General features: G+C 42.6%; 1 protein-coding gene across 1 annotated transcript in view; it reads left to right on the forward strand.

Annotated features, from left to right (window-relative positions):
- Nucleotides 1-22,253, forward strand: part of LOC103358536 (CUB and sushi domain-containing protein 3-like) — a gene marked incomplete at its 5' end in the record, with an annotated part of 221,174 nt that overhangs the window by 53,395 nt on the left and 145,526 nt on the right. Inside the window, one exon of the mRNA XM_008283549.1 lies at nucleotides 16,978-17,090. Within this exon, the coding sequence (XP_008281771.1) occupies nucleotides 16,978-17,090 (113 nt within the window). The remainder of the gene's footprint in view (nucleotides 1-16,977; nucleotides 17,091-22,253) is intronic.

Genomic DNA, 22,253 nt, shown 5'->3' on the forward strand with positions numbered 1-22,253 from the left:
ATCTATCTATCTATCTATCTATCTATCTATCTATCTATCTATCTATCTATCTATCTATCTATCTATCTATCTATCTATGTCTTACAAGCCTCTCTACATGACTGCAGGGAACAGCACACTGTTTAGCGTTCGTAGGTGCACCTACTTGACAGCCCATCACAAAATTCATGGTAATGGTGGACCAGGCTGTTCAAAGTCTGTCATTTACCAATCTCCTGCTTGTCTCGGAATTGTTTTTTTTAGGGCCACTAAAAATTAATTTTGTCAGGTCTGAGATGGAGTCGAAGCCTTGTCGCCAAACGCCTGGAGTCATATCACTGTAGGCAGGTTGGTTTAGCAGACAGTTAATTCTCCCCCTGACACCACAGTGCGACACGCGTATTTCACATACACACATTGTACAATATGCACCAGATTCACGCTTGAATTTGCATACAGTATGCATATGTGCGTGAAATCAGCCAAAGCAACCGCACGTCAGTATGCACATATTTACTGCTCGCTGGTATAGAAGCTGTAAGTGCTCTGACTCATTTCAGTATGCTCGATGTGTCAGCGGATAACGCTACGAGCCAAGGGCACACAACAAATCTGTTTTGGCAAAAATAAGCCTTCCTACCCCACTGTAACAGATCTGTGAGGCCTATGATGAACACACCATCGTGACGTCTGGTGCCGCGACACATGCGACGCGACGGATTTGGCAACACGCTGGTCAAATCAGAGCATCTCAGTTCTGCATAATGTACTGATTCGCTTAATCATGTGGAGGTGAAACCCAAGCTGAATGTTGTTTTTCTTTGATTATTTATTTTGGTTAACCTCAAATGCCCTTTGTTTTTTTCTTTATATCTGGTTGACCCTTGGGCTGCAAGGTGGCTCAGTGGTTAGCAACGTAGCTAGAAGTCGCCAGTTAGGACACTCAGGATCCTTCTGCGTGGAGTCTCCATGTTCTCCCCGTGCAGCGTGGGTTCTCTCCGGGTTCTCCAGCTTCCTCCCACAGTCCAGAAACATGCTAAGGTTAATTGGTGATTCTAAATTGTCCATAGGTGTGAATGTGAGTGTGCTTGGTTGTCTGTCTCTAAGTGTAGCCCGGTGATAGACTGGTGACCTGTCCAGGTGTCTCCTGCCTTCACCCTGAGTCAGCTGGGATAGACTCCAGCCCCCCATGACCCTAGTGAGGACTAAGCGATGTATAGATGATGGATGGATGGATGGTTGACCCTTATTGACTCATCATCAGCTCAAAACAAGTGTGATTCAAGACTTGTATGAAGTTAGACAAAAACTATGTTCTTTATGAGACAGTAAACAAACAGTCATATCCTAGTTAGACACCATCAATTATGCTGTAATTACAAACCGCCTAAATGCCATATTAAATCCACAATCCACTATTCTTAGATACTATCATATCCAATTATACTCTAATTAGACACCAAACAGGAGATCCTAATACTCTATTAGACAGCAAGATCATAGTCTAATTAGAAATCAAATACAATGCCATACATGCAACGGATTTCTTTCTAGTTTACAGTACAGCTCTGTTGTAAGGTGTTGCAAATTACTCTCTAGGAAAGCCTAATAAGCATCTAACAGCAGGAGAACTATAGATGCAATGACCCTGCAGCCTCTCTGGCCTAATGGGGTCGAATAGTGACATATGTTAAATAATAAGCGAGTAAAACATCAGGAAACTATTGTAAACTCAGACTACAAGGAACCTGTGAAGCAGCGACCAGACGTGACCCCGTGTGGTTTGTCTTTGGGTTTACGGTACAGTTTTCCTTTAATGAGCAACAACTGACCCTGTAAAAAAACCAAAGTGTGCTTAATAAAGGCCAAATAAACGTGTTGTCCTCTCGCCTCTCAGCGCTCTGTCGGGCTGCTGTAAAGGCTATCCCAGATACAGCCTAATATGGCATTACGTTAGTCTCATTACAGTCTGTGATGTCTTAATAGACCAGGTCCACGCTGGATGCATTAAACGTGGTGTCTAATTACATCTTCGTTTGTAGAATAATGTCCAACCGTAGCATGTTTTTTTTGATCTGATTTGGCATTGTAGTTGATATTTTTAATTAGACTATGATCTTGTGAAATCATGCCCAATAGTGGACTAAGATCTCCTGTTTGGTTTTAATTAACTTAATATAATAGTGTCTCAGAGTGGTATATTTTCGATGTTATTTGTGATATCTAATTACAGCATAACTTAGATGTATGGCGTCTAATTAGCGCTATACCTTTTCATTACAGTTTTTAGTCGTATTTAATACCAAGTATGGCTTGTTGCATCTTATAAGTGTGACAATAGTGTGACCTTTTTCTTCCAAAATGACTAAAATAGCTCATGTCCTACCTGATCTACAGCCGTCACTGTGCTACGTCTGACCCACCTTCTGATACTGTTTGATTTAATGGAGAGAAACATCTAAGTACCGTGTGTTTGGAATGACTTGAGGTTAGTCCCAGCGATACAAACCCGGTTTCTTCTGCATCATCAATCAAAATCTACTCATTCTGTACAGTGCTGAAATTGTTCTTTTGCTTGTCTCAGCTTGATGTTGTTGTGTCTCAACTATCACAACACGTCACATGTTTGTGCGTGAATTTGCAAGAGAGATCTGCTCTGCTCAAAGCATTAGCATTCGTTTGGAGAGATGGAAGAGGAGCTGTGTGTACAAGACAAAGAGAGTGTGTGGGTCCGGGTGTGTGTGTGTGTTTGTGTGTGTGCGTGTGTGTGTGTGTGTGTGTGTGTGAGTGATGTTATGCTTGCCGAGTGCTAATCAATGCTGCTGGCAGAGAGGATGCTGGGATAGCGGCACCATCCCGAATCGGAAATGGAGCGATGACCTTGAACACAAACACACACCTTTTCTGTTTCTCCCACACACACACACACACACAACAAACAAACACACATATCAGATCATTCCAAATATGTATCTAAAGATGCAAGGAAACACAAGCTTGTAGATACACACAAACACCAGGGCATGCTTGTCTGGTTCCAGACTTTTGAATCAAAGTCCACATGCCAACTTTGTCATAGTTTAGTGATTCAAACACATCTTGCGTTGCTGTCAATAATGACTTCGACCCTGTTGGAGAAACGGTTTTGCAGACGAAGCTTTTGTGGCACTCTGTGGAATTCTCAACCGCTATTAGCATTATGGAGCTAGAGTCTGTTTTAGATACGTTGGTTCCTGTGCTGTTAGTATCTGGTGCACGCACATTAGGAGTACCTGTGAACAGGTGACACAGTGGGACTGTTGTTAACGGTTCCTCAATGCCCCACTGTTTGATGTGGATATAATGCACCAGAAAAACAATCCTGTACCAGCAGCCAGAAAGCTAACAAACAGATTTAAAATATTTAGGCCTCCGGAATATATAAAGTTTCTAGTTACAAAAAGTAAATGTAAGCAGTAAACTTAAAATGAAGTTTGACATTATGTCTGTAAGCTAGTAAAACAACAACAAACTGAGCCGGTGGGGGAAGATTATTCAATGTTCATGAATAATATAACTGCATGTAAACATACACTAAATACAATACATGCATGACAACGTTATAGCCACTATTAATGTGTTGGATGTGTGCAGCTGTGAAGATATGAGTGACTCTGAAACAGGGTAAGTAGTTATGGCAGGATAACTGGTCTCCAAAACCACAAAAGCTACTTCTGGTTAGCGGTGGTGAGTCCCAGGAGGGACAAACCCTGAATCAGCCACAGGGCGTTAGCGGACACACTTTAACAAGTCTAATCAGTAGCTGTTCTAACTTAATAACTTACAGTACTTAAAGGATCTGCTGCTAATGTCTTGAGAGGTCTCAGAGGTCCTGTAGAGTCCCTGACTTTGTGAGTCAGAGCTGCATTGGTGGTGCACAAAGGAACCTGGTGCTTCAAATAGTTATCAGTCTCTTCCAGAAATAAGGGGCGTAACTCCCACTATGGGGCATAACTGTACGCTATAAGGTCTACAATCACTGTCCACAAAAACTCAAATGTTTGAAGCAATCAAAGTAAAAGGAGAGTAAAGCTTTGAGCTGGTTGCTGTTTCTCCAGGACAGTCCACACAGCACAGGTGGTGGAAGCAGCTAAATGTGACTTTGAACTGTTGCTTCATGTACCTCACTGGCTAGACCGTCTGACTTCTGTTTCCCAAACTGAACTTATGTGGTCGCCATTTTCAGACTGATGATGAAGTCGTGCATGCTGTTGAAGAGTATCTGGAAGCTCAGAGGGCTGCAAGGTGGCGCGGTTGATAACACTGTTGCCTCGCAGCAAGAAGGTCGCCGGTTCACATCCCGGTGGAGGCATGTTCTGCCCGTGCATCGTGGGTTCTCTCTGGGTTCTCCACAGTTCTTCCACAGGCCAGTTAAGCTTAATTGGTGATTCTAAATTGTCTGTAAGTGTAACCCTGTGCAGGGTGTCCCCTCCTAAGTCGGCTGGGATAGATTCCAGCCCCCCGCGACCCTAGTGAGGATTAAGCGGTGTATAGATAATGGATGGATGGATGGAATGTGACCTTATTGCATGAAGGGATCAGTGGATCAAGTGCATTGGAGTTAATGAAGTATATGTTGGGAAATAACACAAGAACCATCCTTCTGCTGTGGAATTTTCTGGTGAGGCCAAGAACTTTTTGATGCATCCTCATATTAGTTAGAGCTGTTTTGGATCATCAGTGTATCTTCCTGCTCCCATTGTTTTTTTTAGGACGGGTGTGGTTTTATGCGCTCGCACTGCCATTACTTGACAAACGTGACATTTCAGTTTCTATACAGCTGTGGGACTGTGCTACTGTGGCTGTGGCATGATATCCCGGAAGGCAAGTCTTTACTGCAAACTTAGCTACTTAGCTTAGCGGTACTGACCTACATGGCTGCTACCTTCCAGGAGCAATAACTACCAGTGGAATACCAGTGTACTCCTACTGATGGACAGTGCCATTTATCACCAGAACACCAGTGTCATTCTGTTTTATGTAGAACAAAATTATGCCGGTAGACCAATGGGGACAAATGCCAAAGCAAAACTGAAATACTGTATGTTGGAATTAATTTTAAGAAAGCATGTGCCACTTTCTTGTCCATTCTGGGTGACAAACAACACAAGAATAATGGTAGTTTTGGCAGTGGGTAGCCAGCATTGTTGCCTCATAGCTGTCAACATCACAATAGTGTAGGACAACGCTTCAAACACACAGAGAGGGAGATTCTTTTTGTTGGTTTTTCACTTCCCCAAAATGAACTCCAGCAAATCACATCAGCAACTTATTATAGTGGAGGAGGACTCCAGAGAATCCATTACCAGCCACACTCATAGGCCAAACGACTCTCATAGAGAGCTTGTAAACAAGTTCATGATGCAGACTATTTTCCTCTGAATCATTTCGTAACATTGGGTCTTATGGGTTATAGCCAGTGACCTTCACACTGTTTCTCTGGGGGCATCAATTTTTAAATCCAATTTCTGGTGGCCCAAAGCATAATTTAGGTCTACAAGGCTATTGTCTAGGCATGTCTAGGCAAATTTACCACATTATTAACCCACACCTTTGATAGGCTTTGAAACAAATTACTAAGCCCTTTTGGGAAAGCACCTCCTTATTTGTAGGACCCAACACAGAGAGAAGGAGAGAGGAGAGGCAGAATGAGGGGACAGTGAGAGAGGTGTCATGGTGTTTTAGGAGGGGCAGTGCAGGTCACCTGGAAGAAGACATGAGAGGCAGGAGACAAGGAGAGGAATGGGGAGAAAAGAGGAGCCGAAAAGGGCAATTGGGGTGACAAGAGGAGCCAGGAGAGAAGAAGTGGAGATGAAACGTAAGGAAGGTGGGGTAGGGAGGAGACAAAAGCAGAGGTGCAGAATCAGGGACAAGGGGTGGGGGAGATGCGAGTTGACAGGAGAAGAGAGGTGGAAAGAGGAATAAGAGGAATGGAGGGGTAGACACAGGAAGAGAAATCCATCAGGGGAACTCATGGGGGAGGAAAGAGGTTGTAGAAAGAGAGAGACAGAGACACTGAGAGGGGTTGAGGAAGGCAGAGAAGGACAGACCTGAGACAGACATGCACAAATAAACTTTATCTGACAGTTGCTACCTCTTCATAAAGCTAAATGTGATCACGAGAACACTTGAGTTAAATAAAAGCCATGTTAACAACTTAATCCACTGTTTCTTTAACTTGGGTCATAATATCGAGAGAGTCCGCTGCAGGATTAGAATGTGTGGAGAAGTGTGAAATTAACCACATTATAGCGAGATTGTTCAGGGATGTAAACACCATACGCTGACTAAATCTGTCCATCTGAATTTATCCAGACTGCGCAGCTTGCCCAGTATATGGGAGCGTTAAATTTTCGAGCGACTGTCTTTTTCATAGCTGGCATTAATGTTTGAAATCCGAACAAACCGCAGGAGTCTCGCATAGGAACTGCTGAAAAACAGACAGCCAAGGAGACACGCATTTGCATTTTATGAGGGTGGTTTCTGAATGTACGAGTTGGCTATAGGAGGAGAGAAAAAAAGCACATGACAATTAATTCAGTCAACACACAGTATGAAAGATTGCATTAAGATGGTTATATTAAGATAAATCTTCTTCTGCTATGCATGTAAACAGCTTAAAAAAAGCTTAATCAAATTACTCTTAGAATCAAAGTGAGGTCTATAATTAGATTAGTGTATGATAATTAGATTATAGTGTTTATGCAAACAAAGTCACGTTATACACGTTGACTCAGGATAACAAACTCAAAATAGGTCATCTCCTCTCCGGGGCTTTGAGGTATCTTCAACTTTTGCACTTTATTATACTGAACACCATGACAGAGCTAAATCTTGATTATCTTATATTCATTTGATCTTTGTTTTTTTTATTTTAGCTGTCATCCAAACTATTGCCTGTGGCTTGAAGACATTCCAAAATACATTTCTCTGGGTGAAAACATGGCAAATGCTCGATTGACTACATGACTCTGATACTAAAATGGGAAATAAGCCTTAAAAGTGTCTGCTGCTTTTGGCTTCAGCTGACTTTTTTTTTTTTTTTTGTCTACCAAAGACATGACAGGGGCTTAACATGTAAAAAGACCTTGTCAGACATTAATTACAGTGAGCACATGTCACCACCACAGGGACACAGTTTTTTTGTAGGTCGTGTTACCAGGCAGTCAAATTTGATATTTACCATTCCCACAGTAAATAACCTTTCCGGTCACACTCAGCCAAACCCAAGGGACCGGGCCAGAGGTTGAGGACCACTGGAGCACGTTATGTAGTTGGGCCAGGCCTCGGCAAATTAATTCCAGCATCATAAATACGTTGTCGTCCCCTGTACCGAAGCCGGCCCGTGTGTGCATATGAGCATGCATTTATGTCTGTGCTCGTTTGCGGAAAGTGAAGTGTATTGAATAGTCAGCCACTGGTAGCGTCCGTGCTGAAAATATAATATAATGTAATGTAATAATAATGACACCAGCTCCTTCTCCTTGTCTCTGTCCCCCTTCTCTCCTCATTCTCTGTCTCTGCTCTGATTACTGTGCTGTCCTGCAGGCTACACACACGCAAACACGCACACACACACAGACACACACACACACACACACACACACACACTTGCAGGGTTTTGAGAAGAGGCAGGGAGCCGCCCAAGATTGCAATGGCTTCTGGGAAAAGATTGAACTGAAAGAAAACAGCGAACAGACAAGTGACAGAGCGTAAACCCCAGAGAGATGGAGAGGAAGGAAAGAGAAGGGGGTGAGAAGACAGAGGAGAGAGAGATGGGAGCAATAGAGAGAGACTCAGTTAGAGGGTATTTGGATCACCCGATTCCTTAGTTTTTGTTAGGAGTCTACTCAGACAAACACTACAAATATAGTAAAGTAATTAGTTAAGTAATAAGGTCCTTTTTTGGTTAAAACGGTACATTTTTCTTGCATGTTATACCATCTTTAGGGACTGTTTTTGCAACCACATCAGCAAACAGAAGAAGCCACCTAGATTTGCTTTCTCTGCCACCGCGAGCATAAATTACTTAGCAGATGGTATATAACATTTTTACACAAGTTGCAAAACAAATCTCAGCTGTTTCTGACCGTAAAACCGTATTCTTTAGCTTAGAGTGAATTTATTTAGCAGAGAAACGCCCATCAGCTCCTTACAGTAGTTCTCTCGCCAACATCTAGTGTCACAGTTGATGAATCGCATATTTTAAGAGATAAAAGGTATTTGTTCAGACATGGCCAGAAGTATGCGGACACCTGAACATTACCTCAACATTTGAGCATTTTTAATTCCACAAGAATAGACGTTAATCTGCTACGACAACAGCTTACACTGTTCTTGGAAAGATTTCTGGAAGAGTTGCTGTAAGGATGTGCTCCTGAACAGCTGTAAGAGCATGAGAGAGGTCAGGCGCCGATAACGAATGATGAGCCCAGACTCGCTATTGGCATTCTAGTTCATCCAAAAGGTGTGTGATTAGGCTGAAGTCAGGGCTTCGACAGGCCGCTATACTTCCTCTGCACCAAAGTCAGAGACCCCAGTGCTGAGCAAAGGGCCTTCTCTCACATTTGGGCCACATTATTGGAGCACTTTTGTGCTGTTGCATTAAAAATGTCCTCATTTGGAGCTAATGGGCATAAATGAAAATATGAAAACCTTCCTCAGAAGTGCGTGTAAAAAGTTATTTTGTCATTTTGTCGCAGTTTAATTTCGTCTTGCTAAATGTGTAAATTATTAATGTCATAGTTCTTTCTTTTCTCTTCGCAATATGGTTCACAGCCACCCACTCGTGTTTTATTTCCGCGGTCCGTTTGAACAAGGCGTTTCAAAACCACGTCGCCGGCTCTGTGAAGAGGCCAGTGAGGAGGAGGAGGAGGAGGAGGAGGAGGAGAGAAATTTAGATGAGATAAAGGGAAGGGAGGGAGAGACAGAGCAGGGTCCTGTTGTGAACACTGATTACTCTCTGCCCACTTGAGATTGATGGAGAGTGACACAGCAGGCACGCTCACGCAAGCACGAACAGCCACACGCACGCACAAACAGCACGCACAAATACATAAATACACAACGTATACAAACAGTTGTGTGCGCCAAGATGCACACGCGCAGGACTTCTCTGTCTCTATACTGATTGATGATGGCTTCACCTAGACTACATTCAGCCCAACACTCCCGCAGTGTGTGTGTGTGTGTGTGTGTGTGTGTGTGCGCGCTCATTTTCTGCGAGTGCATGCATGCAAGTGCATTTTCTCTGAATGTTGTTGTGTGTGTGTGTTTGCTGGTGTATGTTTGCGCATGGCAGTTCCCACCTGTCTTAATTAGAGGAGGCTATTAAGACAGATTGCCTGATTAAGTAGCATTCCCCTTCTATCTAATGAATAGCCCCACACACACAGGCAGACACACACATGCATGGACACACACCGGTTAGCGTAACCCGCGCGGCCACCGACGGAGGAATATCGCGTGTGCGCGGAGGGCCATCCGTTAGACGGTTCATGTCGAGTCTCACCAGCCATATATCAAGTCACCAGTGTCACACGTCCATCTGTCTTCTCCGTGCAAGATGTCACTTACGAGATCAAAACCCCTTCAGCCCAACTTCCACAGTGAGCAATTTCACAGCTCTTGTGCGAACGAGACTGCACAGAGACCTCTCCAGCTACGTTTTGCACCAGACTAGCTGAAATAAATCTTACAAAGAGAAACGGTTATATTTGTTTGAAAGATTTTTATTTGTTGTTTTTTGTGCAGCAGTTGGGGGTCAAAGTAAAAATACAGTACTGTGAAGAAAATCCAAGTTGTGGGGGCTTTTTACATAACAGCAAACTTTGGATAAACTTAAAAATTAGCATGACTGCTGTGTTATTGCCAAGCAAACTGAAGTCGTTATAAGGGATTATACCACTATGTAGCACCGCAAGATGGCTGCACTGTGTTTGGAAGTTAATACTGTGTTCAAACTCGACCTTTGTGTTGCAGTCACATATTTGATGTTATATTTAATAAAAGGTCCAATGCCTATTTTGCTATATGGACAGAAAACAAAGCCATTTGCAACACACAATAAGTTTGTTTGTATTTTGTCAACATGTTCAATTACTGTAAATTAGCTTCTCATTTGATTAAAGTGTAATATTTCCTGTCATGTGTTCAACATGGCAGAAAATTTCAATTTAAATGTCATGTTTTATTCATAGATGAATGTATGCGCTAAAACCAGCTCTCCAGCAGTCCTGCTTTCTGTGTTGTGTGATTACACTCCGCTTAAAGGCTGAGATACATAATTAACAAGCTAACAAACAAAGCGATGTACCTCTGTCAGACTCCCTGTGTCGTCCTCCCTCCCCTCCCCGCTCCCGTTGCTCTCTCGCTCCGTGTCTCAATGTCTTACCTCCATCGATCTTTGCCTCTTTCCACCGACTTTCCACCCCATGCTTCTTTATTTCCTCCCTCTCCCTCTCTTTCATTCCCGTACCGCCGGTGCAATGGCTGGTTTGTGTTTCTGTGGAGGGAGAGGATGGATGGGAGGATGGTAGACAGAGAGATGGAGAGAGGGAGAGATGCTCTTTTGGTCTAGTGTATTTAATCAATTATGTTCTCTCGCTCCCTCTGGCAACTCTCCACTTGATATTCTCTCTCCTGCAGGCATGCAGACACACACACACACACACACAGACACACACACACACACACACACTGTCTCCATCCCAGTGTTTATTCTTTCCATTTTACCTACAGTAGTCGCAGCTGAACGTCACACACGGGAGGCTTTCATAATTTCCCAGTAAACTTAGCTGGCGTGATTGATGACTTTCAAGAATACAATAGTTGTTATGCAACTGAACGACACATTTACAGGAGCAGCCATTGTTGGTGGTTGATTGCTGGCTGGCTCCTGTGAAGTTTCAAGCTCCAAATTCTGAAACATTACATCCCAAAAGGCGCCACCGCGTTGGGATCTACTGCGCCTCGTACAGAAGCATCGTACAAGAAGGAAATATAACGAGACTGAGTAATTTCTTCATTTGTCTAGCAAGTTCATTTTGTCTACTCTGAATTAGTACTTTGGTTTCTTCTTTTCAGACAATAGAAATTTAGGAGATGGTTTTTTACCTTACATGTTTCGACTGGAACTTCAGTCTTCCTCAGAGGCATCAGCTGATCGCCGTGACGTGTCATTTAACCCATAAGGAACCCCAAATAAATGACACGTCACAGCGATCAGCTGACGGCTCTGAGGAAGACTGAAGTTCCAGTCGAAACATGTAAGGTAAAGAACCATGTCCTAAATTTCTATTGTCTGAGTAATTTCTTCGTTTTACAATAAAGACATTCACTTTTAAAATCAGAACAAAAGAAAACATCTCATGCTGTTTTTTTTCTTACATTTCTTGGGATAATGTTGCATTGCAGTCCAGTTCACAACTGAGTGCCCTTCTCTAAACCTCTTTAACAATTTATTGTGTTTCCTCATGTCTAAAGCATGTTATCCTCTCACAAGCCTCACTGATAGCCCACGATATCTTCACAAGACTTACCACATTTCCACTTTCAGGCGTTTGGAACCCTGGCTTCACCTCGTGTATTTTAGGCCCCTGTCACTGTCAAATCAGAGTAAGACACCCCCTTCAGACCATGTTGGGGCCCATCTGATGATGATCTAGTATACCTCAGGGCTGCTCTTAAGTGCTTTTATAGCAGATATCTTGGGAGAACACTTAACAGTCACTGACAAAAGCCATCAGCGTAGATGAATGGCTTAATAATGCACGACAAATTGTCCACACAGTGGAAGATCAGATAACTTCTCGGTTGATGTTTTTTGGAAGTATTAGGGTTACAAGCTTCATGTTAGATTTTAATTAATCATGTAGGAAGCTGGTAGGTTCACGTGGTCATTTTTCCATCTCTCACATATGTTCATGCGTGGAACCCGTGCAGTCGTACATCTTTAAATTACTCCTGGAGACAAATAGCACCAGTAGGAGGTGCTTCCAGCTGTTGTGGGAATCCAGACTGATGACCTTTTTAGCTGCTTGCTTGTTTCTCTAACTTTCCATTTACTGCTGCAAGAGGGACTTCTTTTTTTTTTTTTTAATTATACCCTCATCATGCAGCTTGGAGATGTTAAGTGCTTTCTGAGCATGCAGTTAAATATTTCAGTGTCAAACACATGGGCTCGCTGTATAGACTTACAATTTAAGTCCCGTTTTATGAGTATGCGCACAGTGCTCTGGGTGAAGGTGTCATAACGGAGAGAGAAAGAAGAGCTGTAAACATGACAGATGAGAGAAAGAGTGAGACATGAATGAAGTAATGTAAAGAGTGGACAAGAAGGAGGTATAGAAGGTTACTTTATACTTTTCACCCTTTAATACTTTTAAATGTAGGACCTCTGTATCATCTTATTATGTACAAATGAAGAGTTCATTTGCAAAAACAGATAACTCCATCGTCACAAATCTTCAGAAGACTCACTTTTCCATCGTCTACCTGAGACAATATCAATCAAACTGAAGTTATCTCTGTTTTTGTCATTTCTACTGAGTCAAATCCACTCACCATCAGTCTGATTGATATTATCTCAAGCAAACAATAAAAAAAAATAAGTTTTCTAAAAATCTACAAAAATGGAGTTATCTGTTCTTGCAAATGAACTCTTCAAATAAAGCTTATCTTCATACATAGTGCATTATGGGTAAGCAGGAGCTGCAGATGCATGACGTGCACACCTGCCAAACCTCAACAACGCATGTGGACCTGGACTCACACATCAAGCAGCTGATCAGGATGCATGTTCGAAATGAAGACCCAAACAAATGAAAATGGGCGACAAGCCACAACAAGTGATCCTCAAACATGCATGCCTACTTTCACTCCATCCATCCATCCATCCATCCATGATCTATACACCGCTTAATCCTCACTGGGGTTGTGGGGGGCTGGAGTCTATCCCAGCTGACTCAGGGTGAAGGCAGAGGACACCTGGACAGGTAACCAGTCTATCACAGGGCTACACTTAGAGACAGACAACCAAGCACAGTCACATTCACACCTACGGACAATTTAGAATCACCAATTAACCTCAACATGTTTTTGGACTGTGTGGGAGGAAGCCTGAGAACCTGGAGAGAACCCACACTGCACAGGGAGAACATGCAAACTCCATGCAGAAAGATCCCGGGTGTCCCCACTGGGAAGCAAACCTGCGACCTTCTTGCTGCGAGGCAACAGTGCTAACCACCGAGCCACCTTGCAGCCCTACTTGCACTCCAGAGAGAGATAATTCCACCCTCAGATACAACAAATGAAGGCCAATGATTTCAGAATTTAGAGACTACAGGAACAAAATCCGTCTGTATTGATGGCTTTTAGCTACTGTGTAAAAGTTTTAGGTACTAAAAGTGAAGCGAAGATGCGAATGTGAGTTTTGATTTATCAGTCGGTTTTATACAACATTATAAAAACTTTAAATAAAGAAGTTGATATTTGTCGTGACCACTCTGTGCTCTTCAGTTGTTCCAAGTATCTCAGAGAACTTGTCACAGAACTTGGCTTAAGTTCCTTCAGTCTCTTCACATGTTCCCACGCTGGATCAATAACGTTGGTGTCAGGGCTCTGTGGTTGTTATGAGCATTATTTCTGTCTATTTGTTGCAGGACTTTTAGTAAACTTGTGCCTGAAAAGATGATTTTTGCCTCTGACATAATCTGTCCCTGTTTGTGGAGGGTGACGCTGCTGAGTTCTTTTTGTGGAAAATCTAATTCATGAACTTGTAGGACCTTTGAAAACTGACATCGGTCTTGTTTCTATGTTAGAATTATTATTCATACTTGCAATTTTGTTCAACAGACTAAGATATCAAATAATTTACCAAACTAAAGAACTTTAACAATACTTAAAGAAACTTTGGGGGCATGTGCCAGTAAAATCTCATATATGGCCTCATCAGTGAGTATTTAGTCATTTACTTTAGTAAATATTTAAAGAAATCCATCAGGAAACATTTTAGATTGTTCCTGCTATCCCCTAATTTAACCTTATGTACTCGTCCATGCAATCTTGTGGGATGAAGTTCTTCATAAATTGATTTTAATCTTTAGTTTTTCACTATGTTTTGTAACCATTTTTCAGGAATTTCATATCCTCATGGTCACACAGCCTTTGTCCTGAGCTCTGCTGGTAAATAGTGGAAATCTGGAGAATTAATTTACCCTCTGCTCCAGATAGTAGACTAATTCAGCATTGATTTGCTATAGCGTAGTCAATTTAAATCAGTTTGCTTTCTGAATTTGATCCACAAGGTTGAGACTGACGTTGGAGAATTCGATGCGGTTGACTGAATAAGACCAATAAATTAGGCATTAACTGGCGATATTGTACATTTACTGGCTCTCTCTTGTGTTTTGTTTTTTTTTTTCTCCAAACCAATTAATGAAATTAATGTATCGAGCAATTTTAATGATCCGGTTTCAACAAATTAAGCAGATATAATGCTGTTAGTTTTTCCTAGAGTGCATGAAAAAAACTGTCGGTGCTGAGGACGTTTTCTTTCTGTATGTTGGTCACCTACGCTCCCAGCTGTGTGTTGTTGTGTTGGCATTGTTGTATGGAAATCAGGTGGTTCATGTGTGTGTGTGTGTGTGTGTGTGTGTGTGTGACTAATAGCCGCCATCAGAGAATCCTACTGATCTAGGGCACAAGGTGACCCTCGCTCTGTTCACTCACTTTCACACACACACACACACAAACAGACACACCTTCGAAAACACCTGCTCAGCATTCTTGTGCTCCACTTTTTACCACTGTTATTAAAGGGTACTGGTGTTGGGTAGGAGTGTATACATTATAATGCCACTATCCGTGAGGGAAAGCATGCATTTGTGTGTCCATCTGTGTGTTTTTATTAACAAAGGTTTATAGAAGGAGACAAGCGAACATGAGAGGGCAAGTCCACTTCGCTCTTAACACCATTTACGTGTGTGTCTGTGTGTGTGTCTGTGTGTGTGTGTACCGGTGTCTCAAATGCCAAGGTGATATTACTAAAAATACCTCTATGAAAATGTAATGGGAGAAAAAAACAGCACCTGTTGGTCGACACTACAAGATGAAAGCGCCATACATCAAAGAACTGATGCATAGAAGAGGGTTATCGCCGGCGGAGATCGTATTTGAGCTTCAGATATTTGAAGTTGCACAAGAACAAGGCGGTTTTATTCCGCGAGTGTCAACCGCAACGCAGTCGCTTCCTCTTAATGCTGCCAGCGGTGACCTCACGCTCTTCACTTTGCCAACCACGAGAGCCTTGTTCATCTTCTCAGCCAATTAAAGGATCTTATCCTCAGCACTTGATGAAAGTGTTGCAAATTGGGCGCTATCTGCGAGTGTTTGCACCATCAAAGCCTCTGTACGGCTTTCATAAATGCAAAAAGAAAAAAGAAGGTAATATTGTTAAAAGTGGTACATCCAAGTCTGGCATTGGGGTAGTTGATGTATTTCCATTTTCCAGTCTGTTTGGTGGAATGTAGGTGAATTCTAGTGGGAAAAAAATATTATAAATAATCATTACGGCGATGAATGACGAAATAATGTGGATCAGGACAGCTGTTAAGTACGGTTTCAGAAATGAGAATTGAGTTCGCTTGTTGAGTTAAATCCCCCGAACCTCAACGAAGGAACCTCTGTTTGAACAATGAATATGAAATACTATCCCCGACTTCATTAAGAGCGAGCGAGGCATCCTTGAGCATGCAGCGTAATTCCCAGTTTCTCCAGTGGAGCTGCACTAATGGACCGGCTGTGTTGACCCGTCGAGTCTTGACACGGCACAATAGATTTCATTCAAGGAAGCAGCTCGACACTTTTCTGAATACTGTCAGTCATGATGGACAAAGTGAAAGGAAACCAGACTAAATCTTGCTTCTAGCTTATGTGGTGTTGCAATGACTGTTACTGTGTGAGTACCTAGTTTTACAGACTTTTTACAGCTACAACAACTGCATTGCTTTTGGGTTTTCCTTTAAGACAAATATATTCTTTTGGACTCTACTTCTATCCATTAAAGACCTTCAGCTTGAGGCAAGCCTCGGTCATTCTGCCATTTCAAATCAAATCAAATCAGGTTTATTGTCGTGTTGCTGTACATACACAGTCGTACAGGCAAGATGAGATTATTCAGGACTATTCAATCAGCAATTGCACGTCTGGGATCAGACACTAAACGTTCGTTGTCAGTCTCCTGAAGGGGGCGCTGCATCCATGCGCGCCGCCATTTGTTGAACATGACGAATCTCTTCAAGTCCTGGTAGGTCTTCAGGGACACAAACATGATGGTGTGACGATGGTGAAGCTGCAGATGCTGCCCAGAGCTAGCTGTCTGTCTGTCCGCTCAGAATAATGACGTCTCCTCCAGCTTGTCATGGAGCCATGTTTCTGTTAAAGCAGACACACAGCAGTCCCTCCACTCTCTGCAGGTTTCTCTCAGCAAACGTAGCTCGTCCAGCTTTGTTGTGGAGGGAGCGGACATTGGAGAGTAGGAGGACGGTCCTGCTGGTCTGGAGGGTTAGCCTTTAGCCTAGCATGGATCCCGGTTCTCTTCCTCCTCCTTTGTTTACGTTTGTACCGTGTACACTTCCTTCTCTCTCGGGTAACTGCCGGTCTCCGATCAGACTCCGTGTTGGTGTAGTTTGTCCACATCACAACTGATCGCCACAATTCCAGCACCATTCACTGTCCTGACGCCCAGCAAAGTCTCCTGGCTGCAAGTTTTGTGGAATGAACGTCTGGGATAGACAAGACACTCAAAACAGTCACTTTGGTTGTCTCCTGAAGATTTACAAACTAGTGACGATAAGGAGGAAAAAAAGGGGCAAAAGACAGAAGTTTTCTAAGTTTATTTGTGCTCAAGAATGTGTCTTTGTCTCAAAGAAAAAAATGTTCTCTCTATGTTTCTTTTAGGTTGTCAGGCAGCAACGTCCCCTCTCCCATCGTTAGCAACAAGAACTGGCTCCGGCTGCATTTTGTGACCGATGGCAACCACCGTTACCGAGGCTTCAGCGCACATTATCAAGGTAAGATCGCTTGATAGTTATGGAGACGGTCATCTACGTGGACACACACACACACACACACACACACACACACACACATACAGCAGAGTGTGTTTATTTATGATAAACGGGACTTTGAACACAGTTTATCTCTTTGTGTTTGTTAATGACAGCTCTTTTTAAAGATCTGTTTTTGCTTTTTTATGCCTTTTTTTTCTCCTCCAACATCTCCTTTGTCTCTGACAGTTCCCCTCCATGAACCCTTCCCTCTAAACCGCCTTTAATCACACTCGTGACTCCAGTTGTCTTGTCTCTTCTTTACCACATTTCCCTCCATATTTCTGCATCCCTTTCTCTTTTCTTCTCTCTATCGCAGCCCGCTCTCTCGTCGTCCTCCTTTTTTTCTCTCGTGTAAGCGCTCAGAGGCGTACAGTTGGATTTCTTTGACGCGAACCCAAACTGGTGGAAAACATTTGGAAATTCATTTGGCAGCGTCCGTGTCTCCCTACAGCGATAATGAGAGCAGAATGTGTGGAACAACTGCACAGACAGGCTGGAACAGATTTTTTTTTTTTTATTTACACTTTGCTTGTTTTTGCTACTCTCCAGCATTCCCGTTTCAGTCTCAGATTGCCTCTTTTTCTTTCACAAAAAAATAGAGGCTATTTACTTTTTCAAACTATTGGCCCTTTTTTGTGAATCACTCGTTCTTGTAAAGTTTGTTCATCATCGTAAGATCACGCTGGTTATTTTGCTGCAGGTATGATTGGGATGTTTTATGGACTGATATCAAAGTAATCATTGTCGTACAATCAGCTCCACTTTTATCAAACCGTCGGTGGCGTTTTATTTGTGTTTATTGCTCCAAACTTTAACTAAACAGCAGTGACAGAAACAGCAAAAACCGACTTCCTCCATGCGTCACTGCCCTGGTCTGAGTGGGCAGGCAGCACAAGCATAAATCTCGGTCATGCTTGACACTAAAATTGCACCGTGCCACTTGATTATTACTGACACACTCCCCGCTGTGCCTTTGCTTCTCACTTCGGCACATTCGACTTCGCAGCAAGTCACCAAAACACAAAGCACTCTCACACAAGAAAAAGGAAAAAAAAAATTTAAAAAATGGTGCGCACCTATCTGAAATGCCAACCCTCGGGAGCGGCGTCGGCACCTTGTCCCCGGAAGCTGGGCCCTGCTTGTGTCAAAGAGAAGCATGCTGTTTACAGTTTGGTTCTTGCGAAAATGCACAAAATAAGTCAGCGTGGGTCTGACATGGCACTCAGTGACTCAATGTGTTTCTCAGAACTTAAGCTCCCTCTCGTCCTTCTCTTTCTGTCAACACTTCTTCCACGTACACGACATACACGCCGATAAAGCCTAGTTTCCTTCTCACAGTCATCGTGGTCATTTTCTCAGTTTTGTAGGGCTGTTGCCAGCTTTTGAACTGATATCTGTCTTTTTGCAGACGGACAAGTCGTGGTCTCCCTGCGTAGGTTTTGACACGAAAATGTGGCGTCTGAGACTTTTGGTTTAGAAATGAACAAGTGTGGACCAGAAGCAACTCACGTCCAACCTTCGGATAACAAATCACATAGCTCTACTGTGTAGCAAAGACGTTCATTTTGTCTTCAATGTACAAATAGACTTAAGGAGTTCTTTGTAATAGGACAAATGGTATAAAGTTGTTAGCTGTACCTTGACATGTTTTGGCGTCTCATCTGTCGCCTTCTTCAGAAGTGTCATCTGATGACGTGTCTTCATCAGCTGTTGTTCCTCGGTGTGGCCAATCTGACAGATCCAGTGGGTGTGTCAGTTTGGTCACACCTACTGCTGCGCAGTGGCCTCTGGAGCAGAGCGTCCCAGGTGTGGGATAGAAGGAACGCTCCATCATCTCTATTGATTGTATGTGAGCTTCGCTTCCTGATTTCAATGGCCTCCCGGATCCAGCGCCTGTATTTGTGCTCCTCAATCCCTATGATCCTCGCGTCTTCCCAGTTATTGACCACACCTAGGAACAACAGCTGAGGCTATGGCTCAGGTGGTTGAGCGGTTGTCCTCTGATTGTAAGGTTGGCGGTTCGATGCCCGCCCCCTCCACAGTGGAAGTGTCCTTGGGTCAGACACTGAACCCTAAATTGCTCCCAATGGAAGGCTAGCGACTTGCATGGCAGCTCTGTCGCCATTGGTGTGTGAATGTGTGTGTGAATGGGTGAATGAGAGTGTTTTGAGTCCCACTAAGGTAGAAAAGCGCTATATCAGTGTAGTCCATTTACCATTTTACCATAAAGACACGTCATACACGTCAGATGACACGTCTGAAGAAGGCGACAGATGAGACGCCAAAACATGTCAAGGTACAGCTGACAACTTTATACCATTTGTCCTCTTACAAAGAACTCCTTAAGTCTAGATCTACTGTGTATTTGTGCACCATGTGGCTGCTGAATGTATTGGAACTAATGAAGAACTAATGAATGAATTCCTCATAATGACATGTAGCGCTCACTGGGATTATCGACATTAAATTGCTAGATGTAAAAAAAAAAAAGAAGAACTTTTTATGACCTCATGAATTCTTTATTGTATTGGTCATATGTGAACTCGCAGGACTCTGGCCAATTAGGGCAATTAAAGTAACTTCAATTAATTCAGTGTTAATCTTACATTAGATCTGGATAAATTTCCAATCGGAGGGCATGACGGGCTGATTAATATGACCCCAGATGATCCCTCAAGGGAGGTGTTGCTTGTGTTTGAGTTTTAAGGAATGGCCGTATACATAAGAGGACATCGCTGTGGCTTTGTAGGAGCTGAATGACATCCTAGATTGGAATCCAGCCCAGGAGCTTTATTGAATATCTTGTATGTCATGTCTGCACTGTCAACTGTCTAATAAAGGCAAACTACCAAAAGCAACAAGAGGGACGCTGGTAGCAGATTGTGGATTCAGTCAAGGCCAGACATATGTTGAAGCGTCATCCTTTCCTTTAAACCTTCTGCCTCCTCTCGTCTTTGTTTCTCCCCGACTCCCTCCTCTCCGCCCTCTCCCCGCATCTCTCTCCTCAGACTTGACTGATTGACTGACAACCAGACCACTCCCCCCCCGAGATTGGCTTTTAATTGGTTTAATTGATCTTAATTAGTTTAAAAGGTTAATCAACATGTTAATGAGGGGTGTCAGAGTGATAAGTTAGTTGATTAATTAGTGAAGTTTTTAACAAGCCCCTGATTGATCGGCTACTTCCTGTCAGCTGTCAGTCATCTCCATTACTTTGTTGGTTCCAGCGTGTTAGCAGAAGGGCAGCTTGGGCGGCTGAAGACACGTTGCTCCTCAAAGTCTTTTAAATTATCATCACGGGATATCTCTTAAGATGTATCACACATAAACCAGCCAGTGAGAAAATTGATGTTTATTATCTACTGTATACATTAACATTGCTTCACTGTAAGTCTGGAAGTGCTTGTCAGCAGTGTCAGCTGATCAATATTCCAACAACAACATTGCCAATGCCACTACTGACACTGCAGAAATGATTGATGATCAGTTCGTCTCATATCTTATGGAACCACTTGCAAAATGTTTATTTACAAAGCTGCGATCATTAACCATAGAGGATTACATTATCTCGCGTTTTATTCTCTTTGCTTCCAGTCTACTTTTATGGTGCTACTGTATTTGTTATGCTTTATCCCCCTCAGATTTACTCTTTAATTAGTATTCTTAGGGTGTTTATCAACTCCACTTTATTATAAACAGTTCCGCTTAATGATATTCCACTACGTCTTTTATTTTTTTTATTTATTTGACTTTAATTCTAATCTAATTGTTCTGGTCTACTAAATTCTACTTTTCTCCAGGAGAATAAATTATAATGGCGAAACCCTTGGGCAGGGTGAGTTTAGTTTAGTAGCAAACGCTGTATGAAAACAATTCCAAATTTGTCTCTGCGAGACTAAATGAACAAATCTGCTTTGGCAGGGTTAGTTTAGTTTATAAGACAGTGCTATGAGACCTCAGAGGGACACGTTTGGCTGTAGGTGCTGCCAGCGAGCTGGACAGACTGTTTTCCTTCTGTGTGGTTGTGTGTGTGTGCATAAGGTCAGCCACTCGGCTCATGAAAACCTCCTCCTTCTGCTGCTGCCCAAATTATGAAGTTCTGAATTAATAATAATCTCCTAATGATTTCTATCCAAGTTTGCAGAGAAGGGGCGGCGGGGTTAGGGAGGCAGCGACGGACCGAAAACATTTCAAAGGAACAACAGAGGAAAAGAGAGAGGGGGGGTGGTAAAACAGTGAGGAGATCCAGAGAAGTGATAAAAAGAGATAGAAAAAAACGAGATGGATGGCCAGAGAGAGATGGGGGGTTTAAGGGGACAAGTCACTTGGCATTGCAGCTTGGCTAAATATTTAAATATTAACAGTTTTTATGTCCCACTGTCATAAATGCTGTTGAAGACCACTTTAGAGGAAGGAAGTGTGTGTGTGTGTGTGTGTGTGCGCGCGCGCGTGCGTGTGTATGCGTGTGTGTACGTGTGGTGGAAGCCTGTTCATAAATTAGTGTATTTAGCAACGCGAAGCCTGCAGCTCCTCTGCATGGCTAAACCAAACGTACCAAGTTAATTGTCCATTTGAATGCTTAATTGATGCTTCAGAGTGATTCACAGTGGCAGGGTTTTCAAACATGCCATAGGCTTCATGTTGGTAGACTTAAATTAAAAGAGTTAACCATTTATATTCAGATATATCTGTCTGGGACACAGTGGTCCTCATAACAGAAACAATCATTTGTATTTGCATAATTTACATTTTCGCAGTCCTTTTAATGTTTACAGGAATGCTCAGATATCTACAAATGAGTATTTATATCATACATTAAACACTATTAAGACAGATGTAGTTGGAGTCGGTGTTACATATGCTTTTATCTAATTAATTAGTGTTGTGATATTAATGTATTTCTCCAGTTTTGAGCTGTTTTATCAGGATGTCATACTTTATCTTTCACCACCTCCGACACAGCTTAATGTAAGCACAGCCATTAAGTGTCCATTAGCATGTTTAATTGAAGCTAAGTAATTATGCGGCTATATCAACATCTCTGTGCGAGAGTAAATGCTTTTCACCTCAGGACCAAAATACGTTTAAAGATTCAGTTCGCACTAAAATACAAAGACAATAAGT

This window comes from Stegastes partitus, unplaced genomic scaffold (assembly GCF_000690725.1).
Source record: "Stegastes partitus isolate 25-593 unplaced genomic scaffold, Stegastes_partitus-1.0.2 Scaffold318, whole genome shotgun sequence".
NCBI classification, from domain to species: domain Eukaryota; kingdom Metazoa; phylum Chordata; class Actinopteri; family Pomacentridae; genus Stegastes; species Stegastes partitus.